Source organism: Pantherophis guttatus, chromosome 5 (assembly GCF_059756535.1).
Source record: "Pantherophis guttatus breed Tessera chromosome 5, ASM5975653v1, whole genome shotgun sequence".
In the NCBI taxonomy this organism is placed as follows: domain Eukaryota; kingdom Metazoa; phylum Chordata; class Lepidosauria; order Squamata; family Colubridae; genus Pantherophis; species Pantherophis guttatus.
This window is the reverse complement of record NC_142067.1, coordinates 112731841-112749380: the sequence shown is the minus strand read 5'-3', so window position 1 is coordinate 112749380 and position 17540 is coordinate 112731841. Positions and strand designations below refer to the sequence as shown.

The 17540-nt window shown below is 42.2% G+C and overlaps 1 protein-coding gene across 1 annotated transcript; it reads right to left on the bottom strand.

The window, feature by feature from the left end:
* Nucleotides 1-4008: 4008 nt before the first annotated feature.
* Nucleotides 4009-6876, bottom strand: LOC117667091 (uncharacterized). The gene is made up of 2 exons (XM_034420281.3): nt 6308-6876; nt 4009-4756 (listed from the first exon to the last, which is right to left on the bottom strand). Exons 1-2 carry the CDS (start codon nt 6617-6619, stop codon nt 4028-4030), a joined length of 1041 nt encoding a protein of 346 aa, XP_034276172.1. The 5' UTR covers nt 6620-6876; the 3' UTR covers nt 4009-4027.
* Nucleotides 6877-17540: the final 10664 nt, after the last annotated feature.

The window sequence follows — 17540 nt, the reverse complement described above, 5'->3', positions numbered from 1 at the left end:
TGACAGAACAATTAATCAATGGAACGACTTGTCTCCAGAAACTGTGGATGCTCCAACACTGGATGTTTTTAAGAAGAGATTGGACAACCATTTGTCTGAAATGATATAGGATTTCCTGCCTGAGCAGGGGGTTGGACTAGAAGACCTCCAAAGTCCTTTCCAACCCTATTATTCTATGTTCTATATTTTTATAGAATAGGTGACTTGTGTCTGTCACACCAGATGCAAAAATTATCTCACCAAGTTTTACAAGTTTCGCAAATCTCTGGTAAAATGCTACTCAGTCTCAAACAAACGAAAACATCCATTTGCCCAATTGTTGCAGCCATTTTTCTCGGTTTCCTTGTCACACGTGTATCCCCTGAGCAACTTTTGCTCCTAGGCACTTGCATGAAAAATCTATTGCTCTCCCAAAATAAAAAATAATGAGACTTTTGACAACCAGCTTTGTGAAACATCGAAAAATTGGAAGAATCCGAGTATTCCAAACAATACAGAGTTTAGCACAGCTAACACTTGGCTGAGAAATGTGGAAAATATATATATATGTGTGTTCTTTATAGTCCTTTAAAGCAGAACCCAATTAAATGAGCTGGATATCAGGCTGGCTATAGAGAGTTTGGATTCCTTCTGGTTCTTTACTATGTCAGACTCTAATGAGATGGCTGCACACTACAGATAGGCATAGTTGAATAACTCATGCTACCAAATGAGACACATTCTCCTTTATTCTCTGGCTGTCAGGTGTTCAGCACAGAATACAGGATCTCCAGTTAGTTTCATCTCTAATGGCTGTGTATGATCACTATGAGAAATCTGTAAAAGGAGATTGACAATGTGTCCTTCAAAAACGCCCAACCTAAGTATAAGTGTTACCTAAGCATACAAGACATAATTTGTTTTCTAATCAAAGGAAGTCCCTTAACTTCTTTTAAACTGCCCATAGAACAAAGAACATCAGAATGTGTATCCCCAGTTATCCAAGGTGTGAAGATCATGCCAATTTCTAGCTAAAGCCAGCAGGCACCTATATTAGGTCACAACTTCATATGAAGATGCTGGAGGCAAAATATCACTTTAGTGACAATGGCAACAGCATTTCATACAGCCAGGAAGACAATAGTGGACAATAGAAAGCAATGCTGAGCTGCTCCTGTATTTTTCCAAGAAAAACCACACATACCCAAGGCTTATGTCTCTGTAGTTGGCTTCTACTAAAGAAAAAAAAAAACCAACAGGCTGGAGAGAGTATAACAGTGAAAAGGCACCATAGACAAAGAATATAAGTTTCTATGTGATTCTATATAAATATGCATTAGTAGGTTAGCTGTGATGGGGAACCTATGACACGTGTGCCACAGATGGCACACATAGCCATATCAGTGGGCATGCGAGCTCAACTCCGGCACGCCGACCAGCTGATTTTCGGGCCTTCTGGGCCCACCAGAAGTAGGGAAACAGGCTGTTACCTGCCTCCAGAGGACCTTGGGAGGTGATGGGGAAGGCCCATTTTTCTCTCTCTCCAGCCTCCAAAGCCTTTTTAGGAATCTGGGGAGGGCAAAAACGGCCTTCCCCACCCCCACAGAGGCCCTCCAGAAGCCAGAAATGGTTCATTTGCGGCCTCTGGAGGGCCTCCGGGGGGTGGTGAAGGCCGTTTCTGCCCTCCCTGGACTCCTAGATAGGCTCCGGAGGCTGGGTACAGCAAAAAATGGGCCTACTGTGCCAGGAACAGGGAGAGTGGGGGGGGTCGCACGCACATGCATGGGGGGCAAGGCACAAAGAATTATGGGTGTGGGCATATGCATGCATGACACCACCACCCCTGCTCCTGACATGCGATGGCAAAAAGATTAGCCATCACTGCCCTATAGTTAAACATGTATGATTTAACAGTTTATATTTAAAAGATCTGCATATTTGAGTAATTTGGGCGTTTCGTATCAAAACAATCAGACCATGCTACTTGCATAGTCTTTCCATTCAATTGGTTTTAACGGGTGTTTTGGTTTATGGAGTAGGCTTACATGCTTGAGGTTAACAAAGTTTATGTTTCTCAACAGGCTGGGGTAGATAACTTGTTTTGTTCAAGAAGACGCTTTATTTAAACACCAAGATCTTTACCCAGATATCATTAGTAAAATGCTAACTTAACTTGTCTTCATCCTATGTGAAGTATTAGGCATATGAGCCGCAGTGGCACTGTGGTTAAAGTGCAGTACTGCAGGCTACTTCTGCTGATCACCGGCTGCCAGCAGTTTGGCAGATCGAATCTCACCAGGCTCAAGGTTGACTCAGCCTTCCATCCTTCGAGATCACTAAAATGAGGACCCAGATTGTTGGGGGCAATATGCTGACTCTGTAAACTGCTTAGAGAGGGCTGTAAAAGCACTGTGAAGCGGTATATAAGTCTAAGTGCTATTGCTATATGGAAATAGAAATTTAGAGAACCGTATTCCCTGTATCATTTTATCATGTGGCCCATCCATCCACACCAACCTGGCCACCCTGAGTTATCCCATTCCGAAAGCCTCTCCCCAAAGCGCAAAACTCTAAGTTTCCAGGCTTTTGATTTCAAAACCAGATTTTTCTATCTGTGTCATTGTATGGCACATGTGAACTAAGTAAAAATAATTGAGTGTAAAACTGATTTATTGTGCTCTTTGCTAATCTGTTGTTGCTTTCTTTTTTGTTTTGTTGGTAGAAACTGGGTTTACAGGTTTACGGCACTGAAAAAAAATAAATTATAACCGCTTTTCAGACTTATGACCATTGCAGCATCTGCATGGTCATATGATCAAAGTTTGGACACTTAGCAATAGCACTTACACTTATATATCGCTTCACAGTGCTTTACGGCCCTCTCTAAGCAGTTTACAGAGTCCGCATATTGTCTCCAACAATCTGAGTCCTCATTTTATGGACCTTGGAAGGATGGAAGACTGAGTTAACCTTGAGCCACTGGGAATCAAACTGCCAAACTGCTGGCAGCCAGCAGTCAGCAAAATTAGCCTGCAGTACTACATTCTAACCACTGCACTATAGCGGCTCTTCCACTGGTTCATATTTACAATAGTTGCAGTGTAGGATCATGTAATTCCCTTTTGTGACCTTCTGACATGCAAAGTCAATGGGGAAGCCAGATTCACTTAACAGTTGTATTATTAACTGAACAATTGTTGTGATTTACTTAACAGCTGTGGCCAGAAAGGTCATAAAATTGGGGGGGGCAGACTCACTTAACAGCTATCTCACTCAACAACAGAAATTTTGGGATCAGAGATGGTTCTCAGTCAAGGACTGTCTGTATTTCAGTGCAAAATCTTGGTATTTATTTTTCTTTTAGGAAACCCCACTGACAAACCTTGTGCCAAACTGCTTTGGGAACCTGGATGACTGGAATTCGCTTTCCCTGGTGTGGCCCTTGAAGATTGCTCCAATATGTGAGAAATGCACCTGCCTGTGTGTTGGTGAGCACAAGTTGTTGCCAGTTTGTTTCTGGGTGAAAATGAGGGGGAAGATTATTACTTGTAAGTTCAATGACCATAAAGCCTTAATTGTTAATTTAATTGTTGATTTTCTTGGTTTTGCTCTTGAATAAACATATTTTTTTTTAAATCCCCTTTTAGCTTTGTCCCATTTTGAGATTTGCCCTTTTATTTTTTCCAAGAAAATATGGTCGCTGTCCTTTATAGGTTTATATTGTAAATATGGAATATTTTAAAGGCCTTTGCAGATGGGCTATCAGCCAAGCCATTATTTTTAGATTGCCGAGGTCCCAGATCTTCCACCTGGGGTCCTTTGGACCCATGTTCATAATTTAATGGTTCACCTTTGCTTCTTCAAGGCAGACCAGAGATCTTTTTGCGGTCCCCTGTTCCTTCCACAGCCAATTCAACCCAATTTTTCTTAGAGGCCAGCTGACGGCTGCCATTCCCTTGGCATGCTTGGCATGGTATGACCACTCCTACGATCCCCAGCCAATCTTTGTGGAAAGCAGGACACAGTAACTTCTGAGCATGCATAGACTTTATTTGCGCCCTCTGCTCCCACCCTGCCTTCTTTGGCCCGTATTTGTACAGGTGCAGCTGGGAAGCCCACAGATGATGAAATGCATCGTAGCTGGACTCTGCCCAGAGCTAGGTGGCCTCAGGGTCTCCTCGGCTGGAATGGTTGGTGGCTCTTGTGCCTGGATGGGTGGCTCTTGTGCCTGGATGAGTGGCTCTTGTACCTGGATGGTGGCTCGTGTGCCTGAATCTGCCTCTGCAGGGTTGGGGGTCTCAGTGGCTGGAGGGGGCATGGCCTCCTCAATTACAGGGCCCAGGGACCCTTCGGCCAGGAGATCAGGCCCAGAGGACCGGCAGAATCGCAGCAACTGCAGCAGCCTTTCCAGCTCCTTCTCCATAGTACTCCAGAGCTTTCCACATGGCTGGTCTTCCACCTGGTTAGATCTAAAGGAGGCGGGATCATTTTTCCCCTGCAAGAAAGGTGAGCAGATCCCCTCTTGGGATCCCCTACTTTCCAGCTGGTTCTCAATCCCCTCTTGGGATACTTTGAATTCCAGTGGATTTTCAATTCCCTCCTTGGCTCCTTTGCTTTCTTCACTTTGCTGGGGATTCCCAACAGCTTCTCGAGATCCTGTTCGATCCAATTCAATTTCTTCTCTAGATCCCTTTGTCTCTAGTGAAGTCCCAAGCAATTCTTTTGATTTTTTACTTTCTAGCAGATTACTGTCCTCCTTTGTCTCCTTTGCGGGCACCTATGAGTGAAAGAAAGGATACCACACTTAGGGATTTTGAAGACCAGACTTTTGGTGGCCTTCCCAGAATTCCCCAGCCAGCATACCTTAAGATGGATAAACTTCAATTCTCAAATTTTCCCACCCAACATGCTTTAAGATGGGTGAACTTTAATTCCCAGAATTCCCCAGCAATCATGCTAGCTGGGCAATTACGGGAATTAAAGTCCAGTCATCTTAAAGATGCTGAGATCGAGAAACTCTGCATTAATGCATTGAAGACTTTTTAGATGCTGGGCTGAATGGTTTTTGGGAAGGAAGGTAGCATTAATTTAAAGCAGTTAAAATTCCTTAGTTATTCCCTAATCAAATAAATTGTTCCCTTAATATAAACATATGAAGAGCGGCTGTAGGAATTGGGTATGTCTAGTCAAGTAGAAATAAGGACCAGGGTGACGTGATAGCAGTGTTTCAATATTTGAGGGGCTGCCCCAAAGAAGAGGGGGTCAACCTATTCTCCAAAGCACCTGAAGACAGGAGAAGCAGCAATGGATGGAAACTAATCAAGGAGAAAGCCAATCTAGAACTAAGGATAAGTTTCCTGACAGTTGGAACAATTAATCAGTGGAACAATTTGCCTCCAGAGGTTCTGAAGCTTCAACACTGGAAGTTTTTAAGAAGAGATTGGACAACCATTTGTCTGAAATGGTAAAGGGCTTCCTGCCTGAGCAGGGGGTTGGACTAGAAGGCCTCCAAGGTCCCTTCCAACTCTGTTATTCTGTATTCTGTATCAGTCCAACAGAAGGAATCCAATGCATTCTCTAAATTTACAGAATGTAGTAATCTGCTGGTTGAGGATTTCCCCAACATATCAGCAGTTTCTTCTCTTTGACTGAACATGCATGAACTGCCCTATCAAGAATGGTGGCCTCCATCACTGGAGGTTTTTTAAAAAGAGATAAGACACCCATTTGTCTGGCATGGTATAGGGTCTCCTGTTCAACAGGGGGTTGGATTAGAAGACCTCCAAAGTTTTTAAGAAGAGATTGGACAACCATTTGTCTGAAATGGTAAAGGGCTTCCTGCCTGAGCAGGGGGTTGGATTAGAAGACCTCCAAAGTCCCTTCCAACTCTGTTTTTTGTTATTCTTTGGAAAAAAAAAAACCGTTTTTCTACATGATTCACTTTTGTTTGCAGGAGTGTACATGTGGGTTCGTGCATATGTGCATTTCTTAAGTTGGTGATCTTATGGCACTTTTGACATAACTAAATCTAAAGTAAATAAATAAATCTATTATTATTCTTGCATTTGTTTGATAACCACATAAACTCCTTTTATGAAATGCAAGTAGCCATCTAAAATGTTCAAATAAATCAGTAAGGTTTAGTGTGACATATGCTGTGAATGCAGCCATTCTTTAGCTGGCTATTGGGTTCAGTGTGTCATGTGAAACTATTTCAGGTGGTGGTCAGTTCGTCTTCCTTTTGGCTTCAGGGAGACACTGGATGGTAAGCCCCCTTTCTTTGCCCCCTCCCCCAGATTGCTTTCCAGCCCCTCCCTCCAGAGCTCACCTGCTTGGGGCCTCCCTCCTTCTGTTCCCCTTCCGGGGTGCCAGGGATCTGGGGTAGCCCATATCCCCCCGGCCTGGCCACGTCATAGGCAATGAAGAGGATGCTCCAAGCCATGGCACAGCAGCCACCGAGGATGATCATCAGTGGCACCCAGTAGGCCTCCAACCGCAGGGACTCCAAGACAGGCTTCCGGAGTCGCTGCTGCCGCTCGCAGGGGGATTTAGACCCCCCCACCAAGAAGGAGGTGAGCAGGAAGAGGTAGATGGGACCACGAAGTCTTTGGGCAGCCATGCAGGCAGCTTCAGGCAGCATGGAGCTGGCCTAGGTGGTGAAGGCTTGGTCTTCCCTGACAGTTACAAGCCCCTATGCCTCCTCCCCTCCCTCTATTGTGACATCATAGAAAAGATGAGCCAACACAAGTCATTTGCATAAATACCAGCCACTGGAGTGAGGTGATATTGCCTTTTCAGGCAGGTTGCCAGCAGGTGGCACCTTGTGCTTAGCCTCTCAGGACACTTGGGAGAGGTTGGCACACACAATATCCCTTGGCTTCTAAATTTCATTTAGATGCCAAGGCAGCAGGCTAGGGAGCTCTAGCTCTGTAATAGGCAGGAGAGCTGACTGGGTGACTTTGGGCCAATCAACAGGAGATGGTGAGTTCTACTCCCACCTGAGGCATGAAAGCCAGCTGGGTGACTTTCGGTTAATAACCACAACATGTTCTGATCCTGGAATAGGCACAATAGGCCCACAATAGGCTCAGTGAGTTCTAGTCCTATAATACACATGAGGACCCAGTTTGTGGGCGCAATAAGCTGATTTTGTATAAATATACAAAAGTATGAAGGCTATTGCTTAACGCATTGTAAGCCGCCCTGAGTCTCTGGAGAAGGGCGGCATATAAATCAAATTTTAAAAAAAAATGTTTGAGTGACTTGAGCCAATCACCAGTAGAGAGGGAGTTCTAATTGAACCTTATACATGAAAACCAGTTTTGTGACTTGGGTCAGTAACTAGGAAGTTGTGATTTCTAGTCTAGTCCTGCAATGTGCATGACAGCTGGCTGGGTGACTTTGGGCCAATCAACAGGAGATGGTGAGCTCCACTCCCACCTGAGGCATGAAAGCCAGCTGGGTGACTTTAGGCCAATAACCAGAAAATGTTCTGATCCTGGAATAGGCACAATAATAATAGTCATGCAATGCACACGACAGCTGGCTGTGTGACTTTGGGCCAATCACCAGGAGCCATAGAACATAGAATAATAGAGTTGGAAGAGACCTTGGAGATCTTTTAGTCCAACTCCCTGCTCGAGCAGAAGATCCTATACCATTTCAGAAAAATTGTTGTCCAGTCTCTTTTTGAAAGCGTCCAGTGATGGAACATCCACAACTTCTGAAGGAACGCTATTGGTTGATTGCTCTAACTGTTAGGAACTGTTAGGAAATTTCTCTTTGTTCTTGGTTTCTTCTCCCCTTGGTTAGTGTCAACAATTGTTTCTTGTCTTTCCTTTTGGTGCTTTAGAAAATAGTTTGAACCCCCTTGTCTCTGTAGGAGCCCCTCAAATATTGGAACATTGTTATCATGTCTCCTCTAGTCTTTCTTTTCATTAAAGACATACCCAATTCCTGTAACCATTCTTCATATGTTTTAGCCTCCAGCCCCTTAAGCATTTTTGTTGCTGTTCTCTTTCCAGAGTCTCTACATCTTTTTTTATATTGTGACCAAAACTGGATGCAGTATTCCATTTGTGGCCTTGCCAAGGCATTATAAAGTGGTGCTAGAAGTTCAAGTGCTCTTGATTTTATTCATCTATCAACGCAGCCTAGGATTGCATTGACTTTTTTGGCTGCTGCCACACACTGTTGGCTCATATTTAAGTGATGGTCCACTAAGACTCCAAAACCCCCCTCACAATTACTGGCAATTAAGATACGTTTCACCTAGTCTATACCTATACAGTTGGTTTATCTTGCCCAAGTGTAAAACATTACTTTTATCTACATTAAATTTCATTTTGTTCTATAGGGACCATTGTTCAAGTCTGCCAAGATCTTTTTGGATCTTGGATCATACCTGCCTAGATTTATTGTTCAGTCTGCAGATTATAGTTTCTGTACCCCTAAGAATTGAATTTCCTATCTCTTAATACTCACCATTTTTCCCTAGGGAAGTTCCTGGCTCAGGAATGCTGGGTTGTGCCTCTTTTTTAGAAACTATTGATGACTGCTCTTTTATAGGTGTCTGCATACTTTCTTCCAAGGAAAGGCTAGGAAAATGATTGTTCAGTTCCAGAGAGGCTTTATTGGAGTGGGTGAGGGTAGATAGTAAGGGCTTTGCTCTTGATTGTTGTTTTCTTCAAAAAGTGACATGTTTCCATCGGTCTTCCTCTTTAGGTTCAAGACAGTATGTTCTTATCCTGCAATAGGCTCCATCACTTCTATTCCTGCAATATGCACAACAGATGGCTGGGTGATTTTGGGTCAATTACCAGGAGATGGTGAGTTAAAGTCCTGCAATAGGCACAAAAACCATTTGCACGACTTTGAGCCAATCAACAAGAAATTGTGAGTAATAGTCCTCCAATACTCCTGCAGGGAACCAGTGTGGTTGGTGAGGGCTTGGTCTTTGCTGCCAGTAAAAGGGTCCACAGCAGTGGTGGGTTGTCCCTGGTTTGGACTGGTTCTATAGAACTGGTAATAAAACTGGTGGGACGTTCCGCCCACTGACCCCGATGTCATCAGAACCCTTCTGCACATGGGCAGAAGCTTCTGCGCATACGCAGAAGAGTGTTTGCGGCCCCATTGTGAACCGGTAGTAAAAGTAAGTAGAACCCACCCCAGTCCACAGCCTCATCCTCTTACCTCCCTCCATTGTGACATCATAGAAGAAATTACCCCCCGCTTATCATTTGCATAAGGACCAACTTGTAAAGTAGGAAGACATTTCTGTTTAGGGAGGTTGCCAGAACATAGGACATTGTACTGAGCTGCTCAGCCAGTTGGAAGAGGTTGGCACAAACAATATCCCCAAATGAGAGCCAAATATGTTTAGAAGTCAAGGAAGCAGACTAGAAACAATGAGATGGAGAGATCTAGTCTTGCAATAAGCAGGAGAGGCAGCTGTGTGACTTTGGGAAAATCATAAAAAGACAGCGAGTTCAAATCCTCCAGTTCAAGAGTTCAAGAGATCACAGGCAAGGTAAATTCGAGTACTCTAATATGAACAACAGCTGCGGAGTGACCTTGGGCCAATCACCAGAAGGTAAGTTCTATTCCTACATAAGGCACAGTAAGTTCCAGTCCTATAATATGCATGACATTTGTCTGAATAACTTTATCACAATCACCAGGAGATGGAGAGCTCTAGTCAAACATATGTGATGGAAGTCCGATTCTGGACTTTGGACACCAGGAGACAGAGAGTTTGAATTGAACATTTCAGACAGAAGCTAACTGCATGAATTTGTTCCAAACCCCAGAAATGAGTGAGTACTTATCCAGCAATAGACAAGGTAACATCTAGTCAGCTTTTGACCTTGCACCAATACCCATGAGTCTGTGAGTTTGAGTTCAACATTAAGGATGGAAACCAGCTGCGTGGCTTTGATCAAATTGACAGGATTGTACCACTTAGACAGTCACTATTTATCCAGCCATAGGCAAGGTTAGTCCTCCAATATGCACAACCCCCAGCCGAGTAATATTGGAACAAACCCAGAGAAAGGTGAGTTGTAGTTGAACCATAGGAATGAAAAAACAGTTATGTGACCTTGGCCTATAACCAGTAGAATTTGTTCTCTAGTCCTGAAATAGGAATGCTAAATTCTCATCTTGTAATATGTAGGAAAGACATGTGAGTGACTTTGGACCAATCAGCAGGATAAGGTAAGTCCTGCATTAGGCATACTAAATTCTAGTCCTCCAATGTGAAAAAGAAAGAGGAGTAATCTTAAAACAATTCTCCCAGGATAAGGTGAATTCTAGTTCTACAAAAGCACATTGAGTTCTTTTCCTGCAAAATACACAATACTTGTCTGATTTTAACCTATTTTAATCTCCAGGAAAACGAGAGCTCTAGTTCGACCATTGGGATGGAAGTCAGTTTTTTGACCTTGCGCCAATTACCGCAATTTGTTGAGTTTGACATGAATATTTAAGACGGAAGCCAGCTGTTTGACTTTGGTTGAATTAACAGGAAACAGTCAGAAGGCGAAGGTGACTTCTAGTCCTCCAATTGTTAAGGTAATTTCTCGTCTTCCAATTTGAATGACAGTCAGAGGAGTGATATTATGCCAATTCTCTCAGAATAAGGTGAGTTCTAGTTTTATAAAAGGACATTGAGTTATTTTCCTGCAAAATACACAATACTTGTCTTAGTTTAACCTATTTCAATCTCTAGGAGATGGTGAGTTCTAGTTGGACCCTTGGGATGGAAGTATGCTTTTGGACCTTTCCCCAATTACAGCAATTTGATGAGTTTGAGATGAACATTTAAGACGGAAACCAGCTGTGTGACTTTGGTCAAATTAACAGGATACAGTCCGTAGGAGAAGGTGAGTTCTAGTCCTCCAATAGTCAAGGTAAGTTCTCATCCTCCAATTTGAACCACCGTTGGAGGAGTGATCTTACGCCAATTCTCCCAGGATAAGGTGAATTCTATTCCTACAAAATCACATTGAGTTCTTTTCCTGCAAAATACACAATACTTGTCTGAGTTTAAACTATTTCAATCTCCAGGAGAACATGAGTACTAGTTGGACCATTGGGATGGAAGTATGCTTTTTGACTTTGCGCCAGTTACCACAATTTGGTGAGTTTGAGATGAACATTTAAGATGGAAGCCAGCTGGTGAGTTTCGTTGAATTAACAGGAGACAGTCATTAGGAGATGAGTTCTAGTCCTCCAATAGTCAAGGTACGTTCTCGTCCTCCGATTTGAACCACTGTTAGAGGAGTGATCTTACACATAATTCTCCCAGGATAAGGTGAGTTCTATTCCTTCAAAATCAATTTGAGTTCTTTTCCTGCAAAATACACATTACTTGTCTCAGTTTAAACTATTTCAATCTCCAGGAGAACGTGAGTTATAGTTGGACCATTGGACAGGAAGACAGCTTTTTGACCTTGCGCCAATTACCGCAAATTGGTGAGTTTGATATGAACATTTAATACAGAAGCCAGCTGGTGAGTTTGGTTGAATTAACAGAGACAGTCAGTAGGAGGTGAATTCTAGTTCTCCAATAGTCAAGGTAAGTTCTCATCCTCCAATTTGAACCACTGTCAGAGGAGTGATCTTACGCCAATTCTCCCAGGATAAGGTGAGTTCTATTCCTACAAAAGCACATTGAGTTCTTTTCCTGCAAAATACACAATACTTGTCTGAGTTTAAACTGTTTCAATCTCCAGGAGAACGTGAGTTATAGTTGGACCATTGGACAGGAAGTCAGCTTTTTGACCTTGCGCCAATTACCGCAAATTGGTGAGTTTGATATGAACATTTAATACAGAAGCCAGCTGGTGAGTTTGGTTGAATTAACAGAGACAGTCAGTAGGAGGTGAGTTCTAGTCCTCCAATAGTCAAGGTAAGTTCTTGTCCTCCGATTTGAACAACAGGAAGAGGAGTGATATTATTCCAATTCTCCCAGGATAAGGTGAGTTCTATTCCTTCAAAATCACATTCAGTTCTTTTCCTGCTAAATACACAATACATGTTTGAGTTTAAACTATTTCAATCTCTAGGAGATCGTGAGTTCTAGTTGGACCCTTGGGATGGAAGTATGCTTTTTGACCTTACGCCAGTTACCGCAATTTGATGAGTTTGAGATGAACATTTAAGATGGAAGCCAGCTGGTTAGTTTGGTTGAATTAACAGGGACAGTCAGTAGGAGGTGAGTTCTAGTCCTCCAATAACTTCTCGTCCTCCAATTTGAACAACATGAAGAGGAGTGATCTTATGCCAATTCTCCCAGGATAAGGTGAGTTCTATTCCTACAAAAGCACATTGAGTTCTTTTCCTGCAAAATACACAATACATGTCTGAGTTTAAAGTATTTCAATCTCCAGGAGAACGTGAGTTTGATTTGGACCATTGGGATGGAAATCAGCTTTTTGACCTTGCACCAGTTACCACAATTTGATGAGTTTGAGATGAACATTTAAAATGGAAGCCAGCTGGTGAGTTTGGTCGAATTAACAGGGACAGTCAGTAGGGGAAGATGAGTTCTCGTCCTCCAATAGTCAAGGTAAGTTCTCGTCCTCCAATTTGAACAACATGAAGAGGAGTGATATTATGCCAATTCTCTCAGAATAAGGTGAGTTCTATTCCTACAAAAGCACATTGAGTTCTTTTCCTGCAAAATACACAATACTTGTCTTAGTTTAATCTATTTCAATCTCTAGGAGATGGTGAGTTCTAGTTAGACCCTTGGGATGGAAGTATGCTTTTGGACCTTTCCCCAATTACAGCAATTTGATGAGTTTGAGATGAACATTTAAGACGGAAACCAGCTGTGTGACTTTGGTCAAATTAACAGGATACAGTCCGTAGGAGAAGGTGAGTTCTAGTCCTCCAATAGTCAAGGTAAGTTCTCATCCTCCAATTTGAACCATCGTTGGAGGAGTGATCTTACGCCAATTCTCCCAGGATAAGGTGAATTCTATTCCTACAAAATCACATTGAGTTCTTTTCCTGCAAAATACACAATACTTGTCTGAGTTTAACCTATTTAAATCTCTAGGAGATCCTGAGTTCTAGTTGGACCCTTGGGATGGAAGTATGCTTTTTGACCTTGCGCCAATTACCGCAATTTGGTGAGACAGTCCGTAGGAGAAGGTGAGTTCTAGTCCTCCAATAGTCAAGGTAAGTTCTCATCCTCCAATTTGAACGACCGTCAGAGGAGTGATCTTACGCCAATTCTCCCAGGATAAGGTGAGTTCTATTCCTACAAAAGCACATTGAGTTCTTTTCCTGCTAAATACACAATACATGTTTGAGTTTAAACTATTTCAATCTCTAGGAGATCGTGAGTTCTAGTTGGACCCTTGGGATGGAAGTATGCTTTTTGACCTTACGCCAGTTACCGCAATTTGATGAGTTTGAGATGAACATTTAAGATGGAAGCCAGCTGGTTAGTTTGGTTGAATTAACAGGAGACAGTCAGTAGGAGGTGAGTTCTAGTCCTCCAATAACTTCTCGTCCTCCAATTTGAACAACATGAAGAGGAGTGATCTTATGCCAATTCTCCCAGGATAAGGTGAGTTCTATTCCTACAAAAGCACATTGAGTTCTTTTCCTGCAAAATACACAATACATGTCTGAGTTTAAAGTATTTCAATCTCCAGGAGAACGTGAGTTCGATTTGGACCATTGGGATGGAAATCAGCTTTTTGACCTTGCACCAGTTACCACAATTTGATGAGTTTGAGATGAACATTTAAAATGGAAGCCAGCTGGTGAGTTTGGTCGAATTAACAGGGACAGTCAGTAGGGGAAGATGAGTTCTCGTCCTCCAATAGTCAAGGTAAGTTCTCGTCCTCCAATTTGAACAACATGAAGAGGAGTGATATTATGCCAATTCTCTCAGAATAAGGTGAGTTCTATTCCTACAAAAGCACATTGAGTTCTTTTCCTGCAAAATACACAATACTTGTCTTAGTTTAATCTATTTCAATCTCTAGGAGATGGTGAGTTCTAGTTGGACCCTTGGGATGGAAGTATGCTTTTGGACCTTTCCCCAATTACAGCAATTTGATGAGTTTGAGATGAACATTTAAGACGGAAACCAGCTGTGTGACTTTGGTCAAATTAACAGGATACAGTCCGTAGGAGAAGGTGAGTTCTAGTCCTCCAATAGTCAAGGTAAGTTCTCATCCTCCAATTTGAACCACCGTTGGAGGAGTGATCTTACGCCAATTCTCCCAGGATAAGGTGAATTCTATTCCTACAAAATCACATTGAGTTCTTTTCCTGCAAAATACACAATACTTGTCTGAGTTTAAACTATTTCAATCTCCAGGAGAACGTGAGTACTAGTTGGACCATTGGGATGGAAGTATGCTTTTTGACTTTGCGCCAGTTACCACAATTTGGTGAGTTTGAGATGAACATTTAAGATGGAAGCCAGCTGGTGAGTTTCGTTGAATTAACAGGAGACAGTCATTAGGAGATGAGTTCTAGTCCTCCAATAGTCAAGGTACGTTCTCGTCCTCCGATTTGAACCACTGTTAGAGGAGTGATCTTACACATAATTCTCCCAGGATAAGGTGAGTTCTATTCCTTCAAAATCAATTTGAGTTCTTTTCCTGCAAAATACACATTACTTGTCTCAGTTTAAACTATTTCAATCTCCAGGAGAACGTGAGTTATAGTTGGACCATTGGACAGGAAGTCAGCTTTTTGACCTTGCGCCAATTACCGCAAATTGGTGAGTTTGATATGAACATTTAATACAGAAGCCAGCTGGTGAGTTTGGTTGAATTAACAGAGACAGTCAGTAGGAGGTGAATTCTAGTTCTCCAATAGTCAAGGTAAGTTCTCATCCTCCAATTTGAACCACCGTCAGAGGAGTGATCTTACGCCAATTCTCCCAGGATAAGGTGAGTTCTATTCCTACAAAAGCACATTGAGTTCTTTTCCTGCAAAATACACAATACTTGTCTGAGTTTAAACTGTTTCAATCTCCAGGAGAACGTGAGTTATAGTTGGACCATTGGACAGGAAGTCAGCTTTTTGACCTTGCGCCAATTACCGCAAATTGTTGAGTTTGATATGAACATTTAATACAGAAGCCAGCTGGTGAGTTTGGTTGAATTAACAGAGACAGTCAGTAGGAGGTGAGTTCTAGTCCTCCAATAGTCAAGGTAAGTTCTCGTCCTCCGATTTGAACAACAGGAAGAGGAGTGATATTATTCCAATTCTCCCAGGATAAGGTGAGTTCTATTCCTTCAAAATCACATTCAGTTCTTTTCCTGCAAAATACACAATACTTGTCTGAGTTTAAACTATTTCAATCTCTAGGAGATCGTGAGTTCTAGTTGGACCCTTGGGATGGAAGTATGCTTTTTGACCTTGCGCCAATTACCGCAATTTGGTGAGACAGTCCGTAGGAGAAGGTGAGTTCTAGTCCTCCAATAGTCAAGGTAAGTTCTCATCCTCCAATTTGAACGACCGTCAGAGGAGTGATCTTACGCCAATTCTCCCAGGATAAGGTGAGTTCTATTCCTACAAAAGCACATTGAGTTCTTTTCCTGCTAAATACACAATACATGTTTGAGTTTAAACTATTTCAATCTCTAGGAGATCGTGAGTTCTAGTTGGACCCTTGGGATGGAAGTATGCTTTTTGACCTTACGCCAGTTACCGCAATTTGATGAGTTTGAGATGAACATTTAAGATGGAAGCCAGCTGGTTAGTTTGGTTGAATTAACAGGAGACAGTCAGTAGGAGGTGAGTTCTAGTCCTCCAATAACTTCTCGTCCTCCGATTTGAACAACATGAAGAGGAGTGATCTTATGCCAATTCTCCCAGGATAAGGTGAGTTCTATTCCTACAAAAGCACATTGAGTTCTTTTCCTGCAAAATACACAATACATGTCTGAGTTTAAAGTATTTCAATCTCCAGGAGAACGTGAGTTCTATTTGGACCATTGGGATGGAAATCAGCTTTTTGACCTTGCACCAGTTACCACAATTTGATGAGTTTGAGATGAACATTTAAAATGGAAGCCAGCTGGTGAGTTTGGTCGAATTAACAGGGACAGTCAGTAGGGGAAGATGAGTTCTCGTCCTCCAATAGTCAAGGTAAGTTCTCGTCCTCCAATTTGAACAACATGAAGAGGAGTGATATTATGCCAATTCTCTCAGAATAAGGTGAGTTCTATTCCTACAAAAGCACATTGAGTTCTTTTCCTGCAAAATACACAATACTTGTCTTAGTTTAATCTATTTCAATCTCTAGGAGATGGTGAGTTCTAGTTGGACCCTTGGGATGGAAGTATGCTTTTGGACCTTTCCCCAATTACAGCAATTTGATGAGTTTGAGATGAACATTTAAGACGGAAACCAGCTGTGTGACTTTGGTCAAATTAACAGGATACAGTCCGTAGGAGAAGGTGAGTTCTAGTCCTCCAATAGTCAAGGTAAGTTCTCATCCTCCAATTTGAACCACCGTTGGAGGAGTGATCTTACGCCAATTCTCCCAGGATAAGGTGAATTCTATTCCTACAAAATCACATTGAGTTCTTTTCCTGCAAAATACACAATACTTGTCTGAGTTTAAACTATTTCAATCTCCAGGAGAACGTGAGTACTAGTTGGACCATTGGGATGGAAGTATGCTTTTTGACTTTGCGCCAGTTACCACAATTTGGTGAGTTTGAGATGAACATTTAAGATGGAAGCCAGCTGGTGAGTTTCGTTGAATTAACAGGAGACAGTCATTAGGAGATGAGTTCTAGTCCTCCAATAGTCAAGGTACGTTCTCGTCCTCCGATTTGAACCACTGTTAGAGGAGTGATCTTACACATAATTCTCCCAGGATAAGGTGAGTTCTATTCCTTCAAAATCAATTTGAGTTCTTTTCCTGCAAAATACACATTACTTGTCTCAGTTTAAACTATTTCAATCTCCAGGAGAATGTGAGTTATAGTTGGACCATTGGACAGGAAGTCAGCTTTTTGACCTTGCGCCAATTACCGCAAATTGGTGAGTTTGATATGAACATTTAATACAGAAGCCAGCTGGTGAGTTTGGTTGAATTAACAGAGACAGTCAGTAGGAGGTGAATTCTAGTTCTCCAATAGTCAAGGTAAGTTCTCATCCTCCAATTTGAACCACCGTCAGAGGAGTGATCTTACGCCAATTCTCCCAGGATAAGGTGAGTTCTATTCCTACAAAAGCACATTGAGTTCTTTTCCTGCAAAATACACAATACTTGTCTGAGTTTAAACTGTTTCAATCTCCAGGAGAACGTGAGTTATAGTTGGACCATTGGACAGGAAGTCAGCTTTTTGACCTTGCGCCAATTACCGCAAATTGTTGAGTTTGATATGAACATTTAATACAGAAGCCAGCTGGTGAGTTTGGTTGAATTAACAGAGACAGTCAGTAGGAGGTGAGTTCTAGTCCTCCAATAGTCAAGGTAAGTTCTTGTCCTCCGATTTGAACAACAGGAAGAGGAGTGATATTATTCCAATTCTCCCAGGATAAGGTGAGTTCTATTCCTTCAAAATCAC

Excerpts from the sequence above, each read along its gene's own strand:
- LOC117667091 (XM_034420281.3), bottom strand. The coding sequence starts at position 6,619 with ATGCTGCCTGAAGCTGCCTGCATGGCTGCCCAAAGACTTCGTGGTCCC. Across the intron at positions 4,757-6,307 it reads AGGAGGGAGGCCCCAAGCAG|GTGCCCGCAAAGGAGACAAA; the intron begins GTGAGCTCTGGA and ends TTTCACTCATAG.